The following is a 14,835-nucleotide window of genomic DNA, read 5'->3' as shown; positions in this document are numbered from 1 at the left end:
CCCCCCCCCGCCCCGCCCCTGCTCGCAGCGCGGCCGCGCCACCCGGGAGTTCCCGCGAGTGGCCCCGCGCCCAGGCCGCGCGGGGGGCTGTTCGGTTGGAGGCGGGGAGCAGCCGGGGCACCAAAATAGGAGCCGCTTGTGGGCTGGAGCTGCACTAGCAGGCACCCTCCGCCGCGCCTCTTCCAAAGATGGTCAGAGGGTCCGGAGGCGCCCCCGCCCCCGCTCGCCGCTAGCCCGTCGGCCAGCACCGCGTCCGGGAGCCGCCGCCGGAGGTAGGTGCCCCGCGGCGCCGCCGCCCCGGGGCCAGCCGAAGGGAAGCCAGCGGGGCCCGGGCGCGGGAGAGCGAGGCCGCGCCGCCTCCCGAGCCCGCCCGCGGCAGAGGCGCAGAGACAATGGCGCGCGGCCGCCGGGCCGGGCCGAGCGCGGGGCCGCCCGCGGTGCCCTCCCCACACCTGTGCAGCGTCCGGGGGCAGAGGGACGCGGGCACCCGGCCCGGCGGGCGGCGCGCGGCGCCCTAGAGTCGAGTCCCCGCGCCAGGCCCGGGGCGGGGCGGTCTCCGGGCGGGAACGCGGGCCCGGGGCCCAGGCGCGGTGCGCGCGGAAACCCCTGCGGCAGCCGCGGGGGAGGGGGCGCGGGGATGGAGGGGCCGCGGCCGGGCCGCTTTCTTTTCTCTCCTTTCCTTAGCAGAAAGGTACAGGGTTTCCCTTTTCCGAGATTTCTTTTCCAATTCTATTTCAATCCTCCCTTTCTTGGCAGCTTGATGCGACTTGCAAGGGAGATGGAGCTAGTGAAAAAAGGTTGAATTGGGGCCGAGCTCAGACGGTCGAAGTCCGGTCTCTAGTGGGGTGACCCCTCGGACAGTGGGTTTGCCGAGCGAGGGTTCTCTCTCTCGGACCGCCAGCTCGGGTCCGACTGCGGAGACTGGGTGAATGGGGTAGCAAATCAGTATTTCTTCTTTAAAAGATTCCTGGAAAACCCGGGGGCCTCGTTTCAGGCTCCAAGCTACCCCGAATTTCAATTGACCATCACATAAATTACGAAATAGTCTATCCACATTCTGCGTTTGTTACTTAGAAGGCTGAACTTAGTCTAGGTTTGGAGTATAGGCGATGCTAATCAATCATCATAAGGATTGGCGTATTTAGCATTGATTATTTGCGGTAATCTGCAAAATTGAAAACACGTTTACTTCATGTTTATTGCAGCCATGGCTCTAAAAGGACAAGAAGATTATATTTACCTTTTCAAGGATACAGCGCATCCAGTGGATTTTCTGGATGCATTCAGAACATTTTACTTGGATGGATTATTTACTGATATAACCCTCCAGTGTCCTTCAGGCATAATCTTCCATTGTCACCGAGCTGTTTTAGCTGCTTGCAGCAATTATTTTAAGGCAATGTTCACAGCTGATATGAAAGAAAAATTTAAAAATAAAATAAAAATCTCTGGCATCCACCATGATATTTTGGAAGGCCTTGTGAATTATGCATACACTTCCCAGATTGAAATCACTAAAAGAAATGTTCAAAGCCTGCTTGAAGCCGCAGATCTGCTACAGTTCCTTTCAGTAAAGAAAGCTTGTGAGCAGTTTTTGGTAAGGCACTTGGATATTGATAATTGTATTGGAATGCACTCCTTTGCAGAATTTCACGTGTGTCCAGAACTAGAGAAGGAATCTCGAAGAATTCTATGTTCAAGGTTTAAGGAAGTGTGGCAACAAGAAGAATTTCTGGAAATCAGCCTTGAAAAGTTTCTCTTTATATTGTCCAGAAAGAATCTCAGTGTTTGGAAAGAAGAAGCTATCATAGAGCCTGTTATTAAGTGGACGGCTCATGATGTAGAAAATCGAATTGAATGCCTGTATAGCCTCCTAAGCTATGTAAACATAGATATCGATCCAGTGTATTTAAAAACAGCTTTAGGTCTTCAAAGAAGCTGCCTACTAACCGAAAATAAGATACGATCTCTAATATACAATGCTCTGAATCCCCTGCCTAAGGAGATTTCCCAGAGATCCACAGCCACGATGTACATCATTGGAGGCTATTACTGGCATCCTTTATCAGAGGTTCACATATGGGATCCTCTGACAAATGTTTGGATTCAGGGAGCAGAAATACCAGACTATACTAGGGAGAGCTATGGTGTTACATGTTTGGGAGCCAACATTTATGTAACTGGGGGTTACAGGACGGATAATATAGAAGCTCTTGACACAGTGTGGATCTATAACAGTGAAAGTGACGAATGGACAGAAGGCTTGCCGATGCTCAATGCCAGGTACTACCACTGTGCAGTCACCTTGGGCGGCTGTGTCTACGCTTTAGGCGGTTACAGAAAGGGGGCTCCTGCCGAAGAGGCCGAGTTCTATGATCCATTAAAAGAGAAATGGATTCCTATTGCAAACATGATTAAAGGTGAGTACAGGTTATATTTATTCTATATTTTTTAGGTGTTTGAGGTTAGGCCAGTGGTCTAAATTCTCTTGCAAAGAACGTTAAAAAGAATGTGTCACTTTGGAATACTATCTAGGAACTATGGCGCACAGAATTTTCCAAGTAGAAGCATAGCCTGGCAGTCCCCAGCTTGTCTGAGGTTATGTGATTAGAGTAGGCTCCTCAGACTAGAAAAATATCATTTGTATAAGAAAACAGTACAATTCATTCTACTTACTCTACAGCCTATTTCAAGCCTAGATCTTGCTTCAGGTCTTAAGAATTTATATTTAAGTCAAAGGCTAAACAAAAAGAGAAGGTTGGGTGGTTTTATTAGTTCATATTTATTTATTTATTTTTGCTTGTGCTTGAAATTGAACCCTTTTCAATTCTGCCTTTAAATATTCAGCTTTTTCCCTCTCATTATCTGATCATCCCTCTCTTTTAAAAGGTCTTTCATTAAAACCTTAAAAGATTCAGTCCCTGTATACTGTAGAGTGTAACAAATCACATTCTCTCAAAAACTAGAGACAGAGAGCCCCTGCTTTTTGTGATTCAAGTCTTGTTTCCTAGGGTAAAAGGTAGGGGCAGATCCCATCCCCTCCCTCATGTGGTCCACACAGCCAGGCACAGTATTGGGTTTCAATGACTGTCTGATAAACACTATTTTCTGCTGTGTTCAGTATTAGCCTTGCTCTCCTTTCCTTCCACTGGCAAAAGAGTTAAACTGGAATCTTACTTAATCACATTTATTCATTTGTGCTGGGGAGTTGCACAAAAACAACTGGTAGGTTGTTTCTAAATTTGTGTCATTTTATCCCCAATGTTCCTTCCCAGGCCTTTCTGTTTCTGTTTTAATACTAGTGAGGGTGTGGGAATCTGACCTGGTCTGGGAATCTGACCTGGTGTGATCGCTGGATGACAAGCAGGAAGCCCGAGAGGCAGAGCGGTCTTGTGATCAGGCGCATTGCCCCTGAAGTCCAAATCCCGACTTTCCTTTCCTTGCTGGTGTGCTCGGGCAAACTGTTTAATCTCTCCGTGCCCCGGTTTTATGGTCTGTGCCGCGGGGGTGATAACATTCTGTAGCTCCGGGTTTTGAGAGGATTAAGTGAATTTATGGGTGTGAAGTGTGTAGAACCGTGTCTGGCGCAGAGTAAGCACTCAGTAAGTGTTAGGTATTATTGTTGTAGGTTTTATTGTCATAATGAAGGTCGCCATAAAAAAACATGTCAACTTTGACAGAGCAAAAGTATCTTTCATATTAAATCCTGCCCGCTCTCCTGCATGCCTGAAGGTTCAGCAGTAGTTGGTAGAGGGGGACAAGGGGGCTTGGAGGCCACTGCTGTTGCCACTCTGGTTTTGGACTCTGCTTGAGCTTGACTGCCAATTCCTGGTCTCCTCCCCAGGATGGTCCTCAATGTCCTCCTGCCTCCTTTCCTACTAAAGAAACAAGGAAGGTTCAAATACTGTAGCCGCTGTCGTCAACCTCGATACATTTCTGCCTCTCTCTCTTAATGAGGAGATAACAGTTGCCATGGTTTCATAGTTAAGAGCATATTTCCCTGAGGATGAAAGTTTATTACTTTATTGCAATTTTTAAAAATCACATTTGAAACACTCTTGCTGAAAAGAAATGCTTCCATGGTGGGTACACTGTTAAAAAAATGTGTGCTTGCCTTCACCTAGAGTGGACTGGGAAACCCTCATTCACCCAAGTACCTCCCCACACACTCACCAGCTGGGTCAGAAATTCCAAAGTTTTAGTTATACTTTTACCTTGAAGTTTGATTCCTGGTTATATCTGATCGTCCTTAGGGAAGTAACCCTGCGTCGGTTACACCCAGCTTTGGCCAGTGCTGGTTTTGAGCTTTAAGTTTCTCATTTTTCTGTCGCAAGGGTAACATTACTTTTCCCAGTTTGTAGTCTTGAAGTGAACTAGCAGCTTCCCCTGGTAATCAGAACTTAAATTGGGTAGAGTCAAATTTCAAATTCATTTCCTTTTTTGGTTTAGGGATGTACAGAGAAGAAATAAATACTTGACTGTTTAGGAGCTCCTGACTTTTTTTTTCTCCCTCAGCATAACTGCCCTGCTTATAAACACATTTATGTCGGAGTAGAAATGCACAAGGAGATTGAATTGCACCCAGCATGTATCAGTGGTAAATAAAAGTTGGTTGGAAGACTAAACTGACATATTTGACTAAAAGGAGCCTCATCTTACTTCCTCTGAGCTTCTTTCTCTGCCGAACTCATTTCTTCCTCCCGATTTTCCGATCTTATGACCTCACCATCAGTTTTGTTTGTTTCTGACACAGTCAGTCATCAAGGCTTATGTGTTTACCTGTGTCTCTTGCCTCCATGCCCTTCTGTCCATACCCAAAGCCCCTTCTAAATCGGGCCCTCAATACTTCATATCTGGGACATTATCTAGATCTTTCTGACTCTTTTTGTCCTTCTGCTTTTGTAGTCTCTCCCTTCCAATGTTTAAAAATCTTAAATAATCTTGCTGAATAAAGTCTACGTTTCTTAGTTGGGTGCCAGGATCCTTTGCGGTGTGGCTTTCAACTTATCATGTCAGCTTCAGCTCCCGCCAGACCTCCAGCTGGGCCACCTGTCCTTGGGCGTGCTGGCATCAAACGGGGCCACTCGACGTTGCCCACTGAACCTTTGCACTTGCCTTTTCCTCCGCGTGGGATGGCTTTCTCTCACCTCTACCTGTCAAAGTCCTACCTGCTGAGACCCAGGTCAAATTCTGCCACCTCCGGCCATGATTTCCGTGCTCAGAGCAATGTCTCCTCACTCTGAACATTCACAGGGGTTCCATACCCTGTGCTCTAATTATGTGTGTAAGTGTCTCAGCCTCTCTTGAAAGAGCGCAAGGAGGCTTGTTCATTCTTCCCTCCCTCATAGCGCCTAGCACAGGGCCTGGCATCTACTGTCAATAATGACAGAAACAATAATAAACTTAGTCCACTATTCTTGTAAAACACAACGATAAATCAATCTGAAGACGTGATTTTAATTAACATACAGGCGTGGGAAACGCGACTGCCTGCGTCTTACACGAAGTTATCTACGTCATTGGCGGCCACTGCGGCTACAGAGGGAGCTGCACCTATGACAAGGTCCAGAGCTACAACTCAGATATCAATGAGTGGAGCCTCATCACCTCCAGTCCACATCCAGGTAATTAAATACTGTTCCAAATAGCACATGTGGTAATACAGCTATCAGTATGAGAGACAGCCATAAATGGCCTGGAAAAAGAAAATGCCAGATTTACAGCAGACTATCCGTGGGTGTAATTAGAAGGCTCAAAATATTCATATGCTCATCTAACAATAATCACAGGCTATTCTGATTAGATCACATCTACAAATACTTTCCCTGATGTCTTTACGGGACACATTTTAAGCCTGTGTAGTTAAAAATGGTAGTTTGTTTTTAAATTTTTTTCACCTAGATTCTTTTGATGTGTTTCTTATTCCTCTGTTGTGTGCTTTCTTTTATATATATGCATTATATAGAACACAATTCTTATAGACAGTTAAAAATCACTAGTCTGATACACATGGCCAACAGACACATGAAAAAATGCTCCATATCACTTGGCATCAGGGAAATACAAATCAAAACCACAATGAGATACCACCTCACACCAGTCAGAATGGCTAAAATTGACAAGTCAGGAAAGGACAGATGTTGCGAAGATGTGGGAAAGGGGAACTGTCTTACAATGTTGGTGGGCATGCAAGCTGGTGGAGCCGCTCTGGAAAACGGTATGGAGGTTTCTCAAGAAGTTAAAAATAGAGCTACCCTATGACCCAGCAATTGCACTACTTGGTATTTACCCCAAAGATACAAATGTAATGATCTAAGGGGTACCTGCACCCCAATGTTTATAGCAGCAATGTCCACAATAGCCAGACTATGGAAAGAGCCCAGATGCCCGTTGACAGAGGGATAAAGAAGATGTGGTATATATCTACAATGGGATATTACTCAGCGATCAGAAAGGATGAATACTTACCATTTACGTGGATGAGGATGGAACTGGAGGGTATTATGCTGAGTGAAATAAGTCAGTCAGAGGAAGACAGTTATCATATGGTTTCACGCATATGTGGAATATAAGAAACAGTGCAGAGGACCACTGGGGAAGGGAGGGAAAACTGTATGGGATGAAATCAGAAAGGGAGACAAACCATGAGAGACTTAACTATAGGAAACAAATTGAGGGTGGCTGGAGGGGAGGAGGATGGGGTGGATGGGGTAACTAGGTGATTGATGGGCATTAAGGAGGGCACATGATATGACAAACACTGGGTGTTGTATGTAACTGGTAAATTATTGAACACTACACCTGAAACTAATGATGTACTATATGTTGGCTAATTGAATTTAAATTAAAAAAAAAAGCACTAGTCTGTCAAACAGCTGGAGGGAGTGCCCATTGATTGAATTCAATAGGAGATGGTTTTCTTCTTTTAAAAAGCATGTTCTCTCTGGGTTTCAATAATATTAAGCACTTAATCCTGTGAGGGGCAGAACCCTGTGTTAGCCTTACTTTAACAATCACGAAGGGGACATGTGGTCTGCCCACAAGGAATGGCCGGCCTTCTGCCTTCTGTGCCTTTGTTCTTTGACTTGTCCCTTTGTGAAGAGCTCTGAGGGAAGTAGGAGCCGTAGCCTGTTACCGTTATGACACATGTTTAAGATTTTTCATTAGGAAAGATTTATATCACCGTATCACTATACCACTTTGAGTCATTTTCCGTACAGCATAAGGCTTCTTTCTGTGTGAGTCACTGGTGAGCATAATTGGAATTCGCAAGCTTGAAGCACCTGAGAGTGATACTAACAGTTAACGTTCTTGGACACTTTCTACAGGTCAGGGACTGACCAAGCACTTTACACGTAATATTGCCTTAAGTTCTGTCTACAACCTTGTGAATAGGTGTTGTTTACCCCCATTTTACAGATTTAGAAATGGGGGCCAGAAAGGATAAGGTCACACGGTTTGGGAGTGGTGGACCAGGATTCATTTCGGCAGTCTGTCTCTTCTGTGCTGTAGCCCCTGGGCAGCCTCCCTCTCCTTACGGGAGCGGGCTGTCCTGCGTTTGGCCAGTGCAGCCGTATCCACCCCGGTGACATACATCTCATCTCGCGGTTCAGGGGGGGGCAGCACCCTGCACCTGGTGCGGCATCTCCGTGTGCCACAGCCTTTGCCTAACAAGAGACTTCAGCCACAGGCTGTCCTGGCTCCGAAGACATCGTGGAACAGGTAGCCTTCTATCTCCTAGAAGCCCAGATGTCTTAACCCAGACTCCGCACCACTTTCTGTCATGACCAATGAAGTTACAATGGAAAGTAATAATACCGGCTCATATTGAGCGATAGCTAACATGTGTTTACTAAGTATGAGCCGGGCACTAACTATTCCAGTAGTTTTATATGTCTTAATCTATTTAAACCTCACAGCAATCCTGTGAGCTAGGTACTATTGTTAATCTCATTTTGCAGGTCACTGGGACACAGAGACAGTAAATAAATTGCCCAACATCAGCTAGCTCGTGCTTGTTAGAGGTGAGGTTCAAATCCAGGCAACCCGGCGGGGAGGCCATGTTTCTAACAACGGCGCTGTTATCTCATTTGATCCTCCTGTTAACCTTATCAGTTAGACATTACTTTGACATCTTCACAAAGAAAATCCAATATATGAAAGTCAGATGAACAAATCAGAGGGCAGTTATTTACATTACAAATGTCATATATATTTCATATAAGGGGTCCTTTAAAAATAAACAGCTTGTAACACATTTAAGTTGCATGTGGCTTGTTCACTGCTTGAAAGGGAGTCTGAAAGGCCATGAGATATAAGCCAAAGCATGAAAATCCACGGCCAACTGAAAAATCAATCAGAAATAAATAGTCAATTAGAGTGTAAATCCATGCGAACATATCATAAAGTGTGTCAGGTTTTGCTTTCCATTTGGACTTTTTCCTGACACAATGCAAGAGACAAAGGTAGCAAATGGGCACCCTGCATAGTCTGTTCGTTTTGGCTTTCAGTGTTTAAAATATTTTTTAACTGGCTTGCTACCAGTATTTACAATTCAGGAGATTTCACGTAAAAATCGTGATTTCTGGCCTTTAGAAAAAGTGTTGCAACCTTGGGCCACATTCCTTTCTGGCAGCAACCGCTGGAGCCCCGTAGCGGCTGTTCCCTTTTAGATGGCGCCTGCGGGCTCCATTTCACTAGCCTCTTCCATTCGCATCCCATCGTGGACCTGGGGGCCCTGCTCTTGCTTCTCCTAGCCCTGGCCTGCTTCATTCAACCGGTCTGTTAGCTCCTTAGCCCTTGAAGGCGTTTGGATCTGCATGGTGTAAACTGTAGCAAAGGTGTGCTGCCTCTGCGTTGTAGGAGGACCTCCTGAGGAATGCAAATGCCAGTCTTGAGTCTCCCTTACAGATACATAGCTCAGACTACAAAGAAATCATGACTACTGTTCTTTTTTAAAGGTAATATAAATGTTATCTCCTTTTTCTCAATGCCTTTAAGGATGGTAGTTTTGGAGAGTTAAAAACCAGGGGACTCTAAATCCATTAAATTCAAGCTAACATTTATTGAGAACTTACCTTGGGAAAGAAACTATTCTAGTGACTATGTGAGACACGAAGATGATTAAGAGCTAGTCTCTACTGCTACAGGAATTCAGAATCTAACAGCAAATATACATACCTAACAGGAATACAGGACAGTTATACAAGTAAGTGCTCTTGAAATTGAGGGTAGAAAGAGCTTGAGTTTAATTTAAGGGAAATCTGGAAACCTTAGAAGGCTTCCGGGAGTACGTTGTTATGATTTAGGCCTTAAAAAATAGCTACAAGTAAGGTATTTTTTGAAGAAGTGTTTTCTGCAGAAATTTAGCCAACAATGGGAGGCAGAAAGGCAAGTTCTGGGTACTTGGAGTGAATGTACGTGATGAGATGTGAGGGGGTAGAATGAGAGATGGGAGAGTTCGGTTGAGGAGCATTTCACGGAGGGCTTCGAATGGCAGTCAGGAGAATTTTAAAAATGGAGAACTACCAAAGGTTTTAGAGCCTTTTAGAATAGATTAGGAGAAAGGCAGTAGGGAAACCTGTTAAAACTATTGTAATACACCAGGTGAGAAATGCTGAAAGCCCGAAGCGGTAGGAGGTGAAAATGGGTAGATGTGAGGAATGTTACAGATTCAACATGGGGAGAGTTGAAGGACGAGCTGGTTGGAAGGGGAAAGAGGATCTGAGTGGGAGCTCAGTTTTGTAGTTAACTATGGAGAACTAGTTGGATCACCGAGAAGAGCTGTCCAGCAAGCACTGGAAATGTGGGTCTGCAGCTCAGGAGCAAGAGTGCAGCCGAATTTAGAGATCTGGGTGTCATTTGCCTGGAGATGATGACTGTGGGTGTAGAGATGGTTGAGGTCCGTTGGAGGATAGGACTAACAGTACAGCTGTGCACGGAGTCTTGGGAAACAGCACTAGTTAAGGGATGAGCTGGGAAGAACAGGGAAGAAGCAGGAAGTGATAAAAGGGAAAAACCTATGGAGAGCTATGTCAAGTGGGAAGAGAGTTCTCTCCTGGCTCCGCCATTTATTCACATGGCTAAACCTGGGAAGCAGCTTAAGCTCTTGGGTCTTACTTTCTAGTAAAGTAAAGAAGTTAGATTAGATAAGCTTTACAGGTCTTTTCAGTGAGAATAATCTTAGGAAAAAAAGTCTAAATCATTTCAATGGATATTGAATACCTGAAAATATCATGGTTGTCTCTGAATCCCTGCATGGCTTTATTCGTATCACTCCTGAAACACTGGATACAGGCTGTGTATTTATAGTGAATATTTGTGTGTAAACTTTTTGAGCCATGACAGATGGTGCCATTCTTGTACTTAGTTTGAAATTGTTCATTCTTTCATTTGTCCAGGAGAGGTTTGCTGAGCCTTTCCCACCTGTGACGTATAGTGCTAGGAGTTCAGTAAACAAGGCACAGTCCCTTAGGCTCAGTAGCTTCGTAGAGTGGCCAACAGGAAAAAGGCAGTTACAGCTGTGGAAGAAAATGTTTCCATCAACAATAACAGAAGGTTATGTTGGGTAACAGGAAAAAAAAAAAAAACTCAGGAATTGCCTTATTTTAAACATTTTTCCTGCTCTAGGAAGATTGAGGTATTTTTCTTAACATTAAGAACCACAAATTGAGGAATTTTTGGTAAACTTTGAAATTTAAGAATAGCCTAGAGAACTCATTGTTGAATCACTTACACCAACTGACAAAATCTCTGAATCTTTATTTTCACAACCATTTGATAGAATGATTCATATAATTTGTATAAACAGTGTTTCACAAGTACTGAAAACAAGTGAATTCTATAAAAATTCTGCATATATAATAACTGGAAACCCAGGTAAAATAAATGGGGTTTTCAGAAGTGGAAGAATTCTTATTTTCCTAGCTGTCAGATCCTTGAGAACCACAGTATGTGGACTCAGAGCAAAAGTGCCCATCTTCTGAGATTTTTCCTTAGTCTTTGAAACCTAGATAGCAAGAACTTTACTGATAAGAATGTGCTTGCATTCTTAAAGGGGAAATCACAGTTTCGATTATACATTCTCTCTTTCTAAAGGGGGGTTGATAAGCTATTTTTCCCCACAAAATAATGGGAGTGCACCTTTGGGTACAGAGGGTACAAGGTCCAATTCATTCATTGATCCAACAAACTTTTATTGAGCCCTTACAACGTTCTAGACACTTCCCTTTCCCCAGTAGGGCTGGAGTAGCGTTCAGGACGCAGGTCTTACACTGTTAGAGAGGAGAGGGGCAGTAACCAAGAGACGGCAGACAGTGAGAAGTGCTGTGGAGAACATGAGAACAGGGTGATGTGGTGGGGATGCCTGCCTGGCCAGGTCAGCCTGGGTGGGCTGGGCGGGGCCCTCTGAGGAGATGACCGTAAGATGGGACCTGGATGACCAGAAGGAGGCGGCTGTGCAAAGTCCTGGGAAAAGCAGAGTTTCTAGGCAGAAGGAACGCCTCAGCAATGGCAAGCCGCGTCTTCATTTACTGGCCGTGACATTAGTGCCCCTGACAGGTGCTGCTCTTCCTTCAGGCCTGCAGCTAGAAGGATGTAAGTGTAATCCCATGGTTGATATTCCCAGAGGATGAACTCACAGGCTGGTAGTGGTGCTGGAAATGGGGACGTGGAGGAAGCACGGCGGGGAGCAGGGTGAGGCAGGACAGACGCCGGGGGCACGGAATCGCAGTCCCTCAGAGAATGAGAGCAGCCTTGCGTTTGGCACTGTGAGCACCTCGCCGGCCTCACCCTAGTGCCAGTCCCGGGAAGGGAGAGGAAGTGAGGTTGCAAAAGAGCCGGGTGCCTTGAAGAGCCAGCAGGTTTGCGTGTGGATGGGGAGATACGTAACATGGGGAAAATTACAACAGTCCAGAAGCCTGATTCCACCCCCCGCCCCAGGGGGGCAGACTCCCAGCCTGGGACCCAGACCTCACACAGCAGCTGTCTGCCTCTGAGCTTCTTTTACAGTCCCTTAGGATGATAGACTGTAGTTCCCCACTAATTTGGTTGTGTGTTTCGCTAACTCCTTGTGTCCTTAACTTGACCAGAGGTGGCAGAGAGGCAAGCCAGGTCATCCATTCGGCCCCGTGGCTGCAGACGCTACAGATCGCCTGCCCCTGGTTGAAGGGGTGGCTACTAAGACCCGAAGAAACCAACACCAGTTCCCTCATACGTCTTCATGTCAGAATGTCAGAGGGACTCCACGGCTTGTACACAGAGGCAGAGAGAATAAAAGGTGTCTGTACTGGGGACTTTCCAGAAGGGTAGCAGTCTGAGGATGAGTTCCTCCCTGGCATCCTGCAAAGCCAGATGAAGGATTACCTGAGAGAGAATGTCAGGGGCAGGTAATCTGAATCAGGTGATAAAAATCAGGTGATAGGGGACAGATTTTAAGGCTCAGTGTTGTGATAGAGGAATCAAAATGTCGAGACAACTCTCTTTTTGTTTGCTGCATTGTCAGGGATCATTACATCAGCAACCTATGAGATCTCTTTTGTTTGTTATCCTAATAAAAATTTGCTTTTTTCTTTTTAATAGAATATGGATTGTGTTCAGTTCCATTTGAAAATAAGCTCTATCTAGTTGGTGGACAGACTACAATCACGGAATGCTATGACCCTGAACAAAATGAATGGCGAGAAATAGCCCCCATGATGGAAAGGAGGATGGAGTGTGGCGCCGTCATCATGAACGGATGTATTTATGTCACGGGGGGGTATTCCTACTCAAAGGGAACCTATCTTCAGAGCATTGAGAAATATGATCCGGATCTTAATAAATGGGAAATAGTGGGCAATCTTCCAAGCGCCATGCGGTCCCATGGGTGTGTTTGTGTGTATAATGTCTGACTGAATCCATAGAAATGACCCAGTAATCACTGTTTCAGGGCGTAGTAAAAAAAAAAAGAGAGAGAGAGAGAGAGAATTCAGGATTTGGAGTCCCTTACTTAACATTATGGCCTGGCACATAATGGGTGAATTCCCATGCCTAACCCCCACTCTTCACCTTAACACAGTGATTAATGGTCAAGAAAAATCCTATGTGTATTTACAGTTGAATCAGTAGAGTTAACACCCTATAATCTCTGCTTTTCAAAGGTAAGATGGAACGTTGGACACTTGGTAAAAAGTGAAATACCTTTGTAGTGAATTTTTCTCCTGGTAGCATCAACACTGGGTGCAGATCAGAATCATTCTGTGGAATGAAATGTCTCTTCTGACCCTGTAATGTACTAGTGTATATTAAGGTTCCGTTTAGCTAACAAGGAATTTGAAATTTAAGGAGGGAATCTTCTCTACCTCTACAAAGTCAACGCTTTAAAACAGCTTTTTTCACCGTTAGATGTATTTAGAATGTGGACTTACTTTAAGTCTTTTTTTCTTTGTCATCTGTATAATTTATTGTTCTTTATTTACTGACTGCCTGAGGTATACAAGATACTGTGCAAAAGATAATTACTGTTCAGAGTTTACAAACTAAATTTAGAAGAATGGCAAGTCCGAAAAATTGCAGAGAAAATAGTTAAATATTTGCTAATGCTAAGAGCTATTTTTAATTTTCAGCCTTGATGTAAATTGCTAGTTTAGGTGTCTTTAGTTCAAGCATGTTAGAAAAATCCTCTTTATTTGTAAGTATAGATACATATCTGCATACAAAATTGAATTTTAGAGCCAGAAAGCATGTAGAAAAGTTGTGATGCAATAGAAAATATAGTGATGAGAAAAAATTTGCATTCACTTCCCAGCTGCGCCACTAACTAGATTTTTGTAACTTGAATCAAGTCATTTAACCTCTCCTTGATTAGAACTTCATGACCCATGCACTTTGGGTTGTAAATGTGCCTACATATGGGTCTCCACAGCCCCTGGGGCAGCCAGAGGTAGCCTGGGTGGCTAGAGCTTCCGGACAGAAACACCTTTGTCCACATTCCCCAGTGTGCCTGCAGTATTACTTTCTGTGTGTGCCAAAACTTGAGAAAAGTTGGGAAGCGTTGCTTAAGTTAGCTGAAGTTTTAGTGATCTGTTAGACCATCTATCCATACTCTTCATTTTCTTAAGGAGACAGTAATTATTTTTAACTTTAAATGTGGAAGTTGAAAACTACCTAATGCTTCTGATTTTTTTTTTTTTTTAGAAAGAAAGTGTTAAATGCATTCATTTCAGACGGTATTTTAAATAGACACAATCCTTTGGGAATGCAATATGGTACCAGATAGGAGCCCCCAAAATGACAATATCTTTGCCTCATAAATTCTACTCCTAGATTTGTAACCTAAAGAATAATATAAAAACAAAACAAGGGGAAATGCATGAGGATGTTTATGTCTGCATTATTTATAATAGCAAAAAATTGGAAACAGTCTACGTGTCAAAGAAGAAAGTGGGCTAATAAAATAATGAAGTATCACACTGCCATTAAAATAATTATTTGGAAGGCTGTAAAAACGTGGACGTGTCTGTGATATGGTGAGTCAAACAAGCACAATATAAAAGAGATGTGTGCTATGATTGTGACTTTGTAAAATCTTTTTGCATGTGGAAGGTAATATGCAAAACTAAAATCCGTTGTGTTAGTGTAGGGAGACGTGGAATGATTTTTAACTTATTTAAATGTTTTTCTTTAATATTTGTGTTTTCAATAAAAATAAGTAAATCACTGTATACATGGTAAAACCGCTTGAATTTGACCTGAGCAAGTCAAAAGATAGAATTAGTGGAAGCACCGAGTTATAGACTATTTCAGTCTATAATTGAATTATAGACTATTTTGTTGCTTTCAAGAACACTTAGCAAT

The 14,835-nt window shown here is 44.0% G+C and overlaps 1 protein-coding gene across 1 annotated transcript; it reads left to right on the top strand.

The window, feature by feature from the left end:
• The first annotated feature begins 1,207 nt into the window (after positions 1–1,207).
• KLHL23 (kelch like family member 23) lies at positions 1,208–14,549 on the top strand. The gene is made up of 3 exons (XM_008687097.2): positions 1,208–2,420; positions 5,472–5,624; positions 12,580–14,549. The coding sequence occupies exons 1-3, from the start codon at positions 1,208–1,210 to the stop codon at positions 12,888–12,890; spliced, it is 1,677 nt and encodes a 558-aa protein (XP_008685319.1). The 3' UTR covers positions 12,891–14,549.
• Positions 14,550–14,835: the final 286 nt, after the last annotated feature.

This window comes from Ursus maritimus, unplaced genomic scaffold (assembly GCF_017311325.1).
Source record: "Ursus maritimus isolate PB19 unplaced genomic scaffold, ASM1731132v1 scaffold_1, whole genome shotgun sequence".
NCBI classification, from domain to species: domain Eukaryota; kingdom Metazoa; phylum Chordata; class Mammalia; order Carnivora; family Ursidae; genus Ursus; species Ursus maritimus.
This window is presented reverse-complemented; position numbering and strand designations above follow the sequence as displayed.

What these genes read in the sequence shown, in the direction of transcription:
- KLHL23 (XM_008687097.2), top strand. Translation starts at nt 1,208, where the DNA reads ATGGCTCTAAAAGGACAAGAAGATTATATTTACCTTTTCAAGGATACA. An exon ending in TATTGCAAACATGATTAAAG is followed by an intron (nt 2,421 to 5,471) that starts GTGAGTACAGGT and finishes ATTAACATACAG; the next exon opens with GCGTGGGAAACGCGACTGCC. An exon ending in CACCTCCAGTCCACATCCAG is followed by an intron (nt 5,625 to 12,579) that starts GTAATTAAATAC and finishes TCTTTTTAATAG; the next exon opens with AATATGGATTGTGTTCAGTT.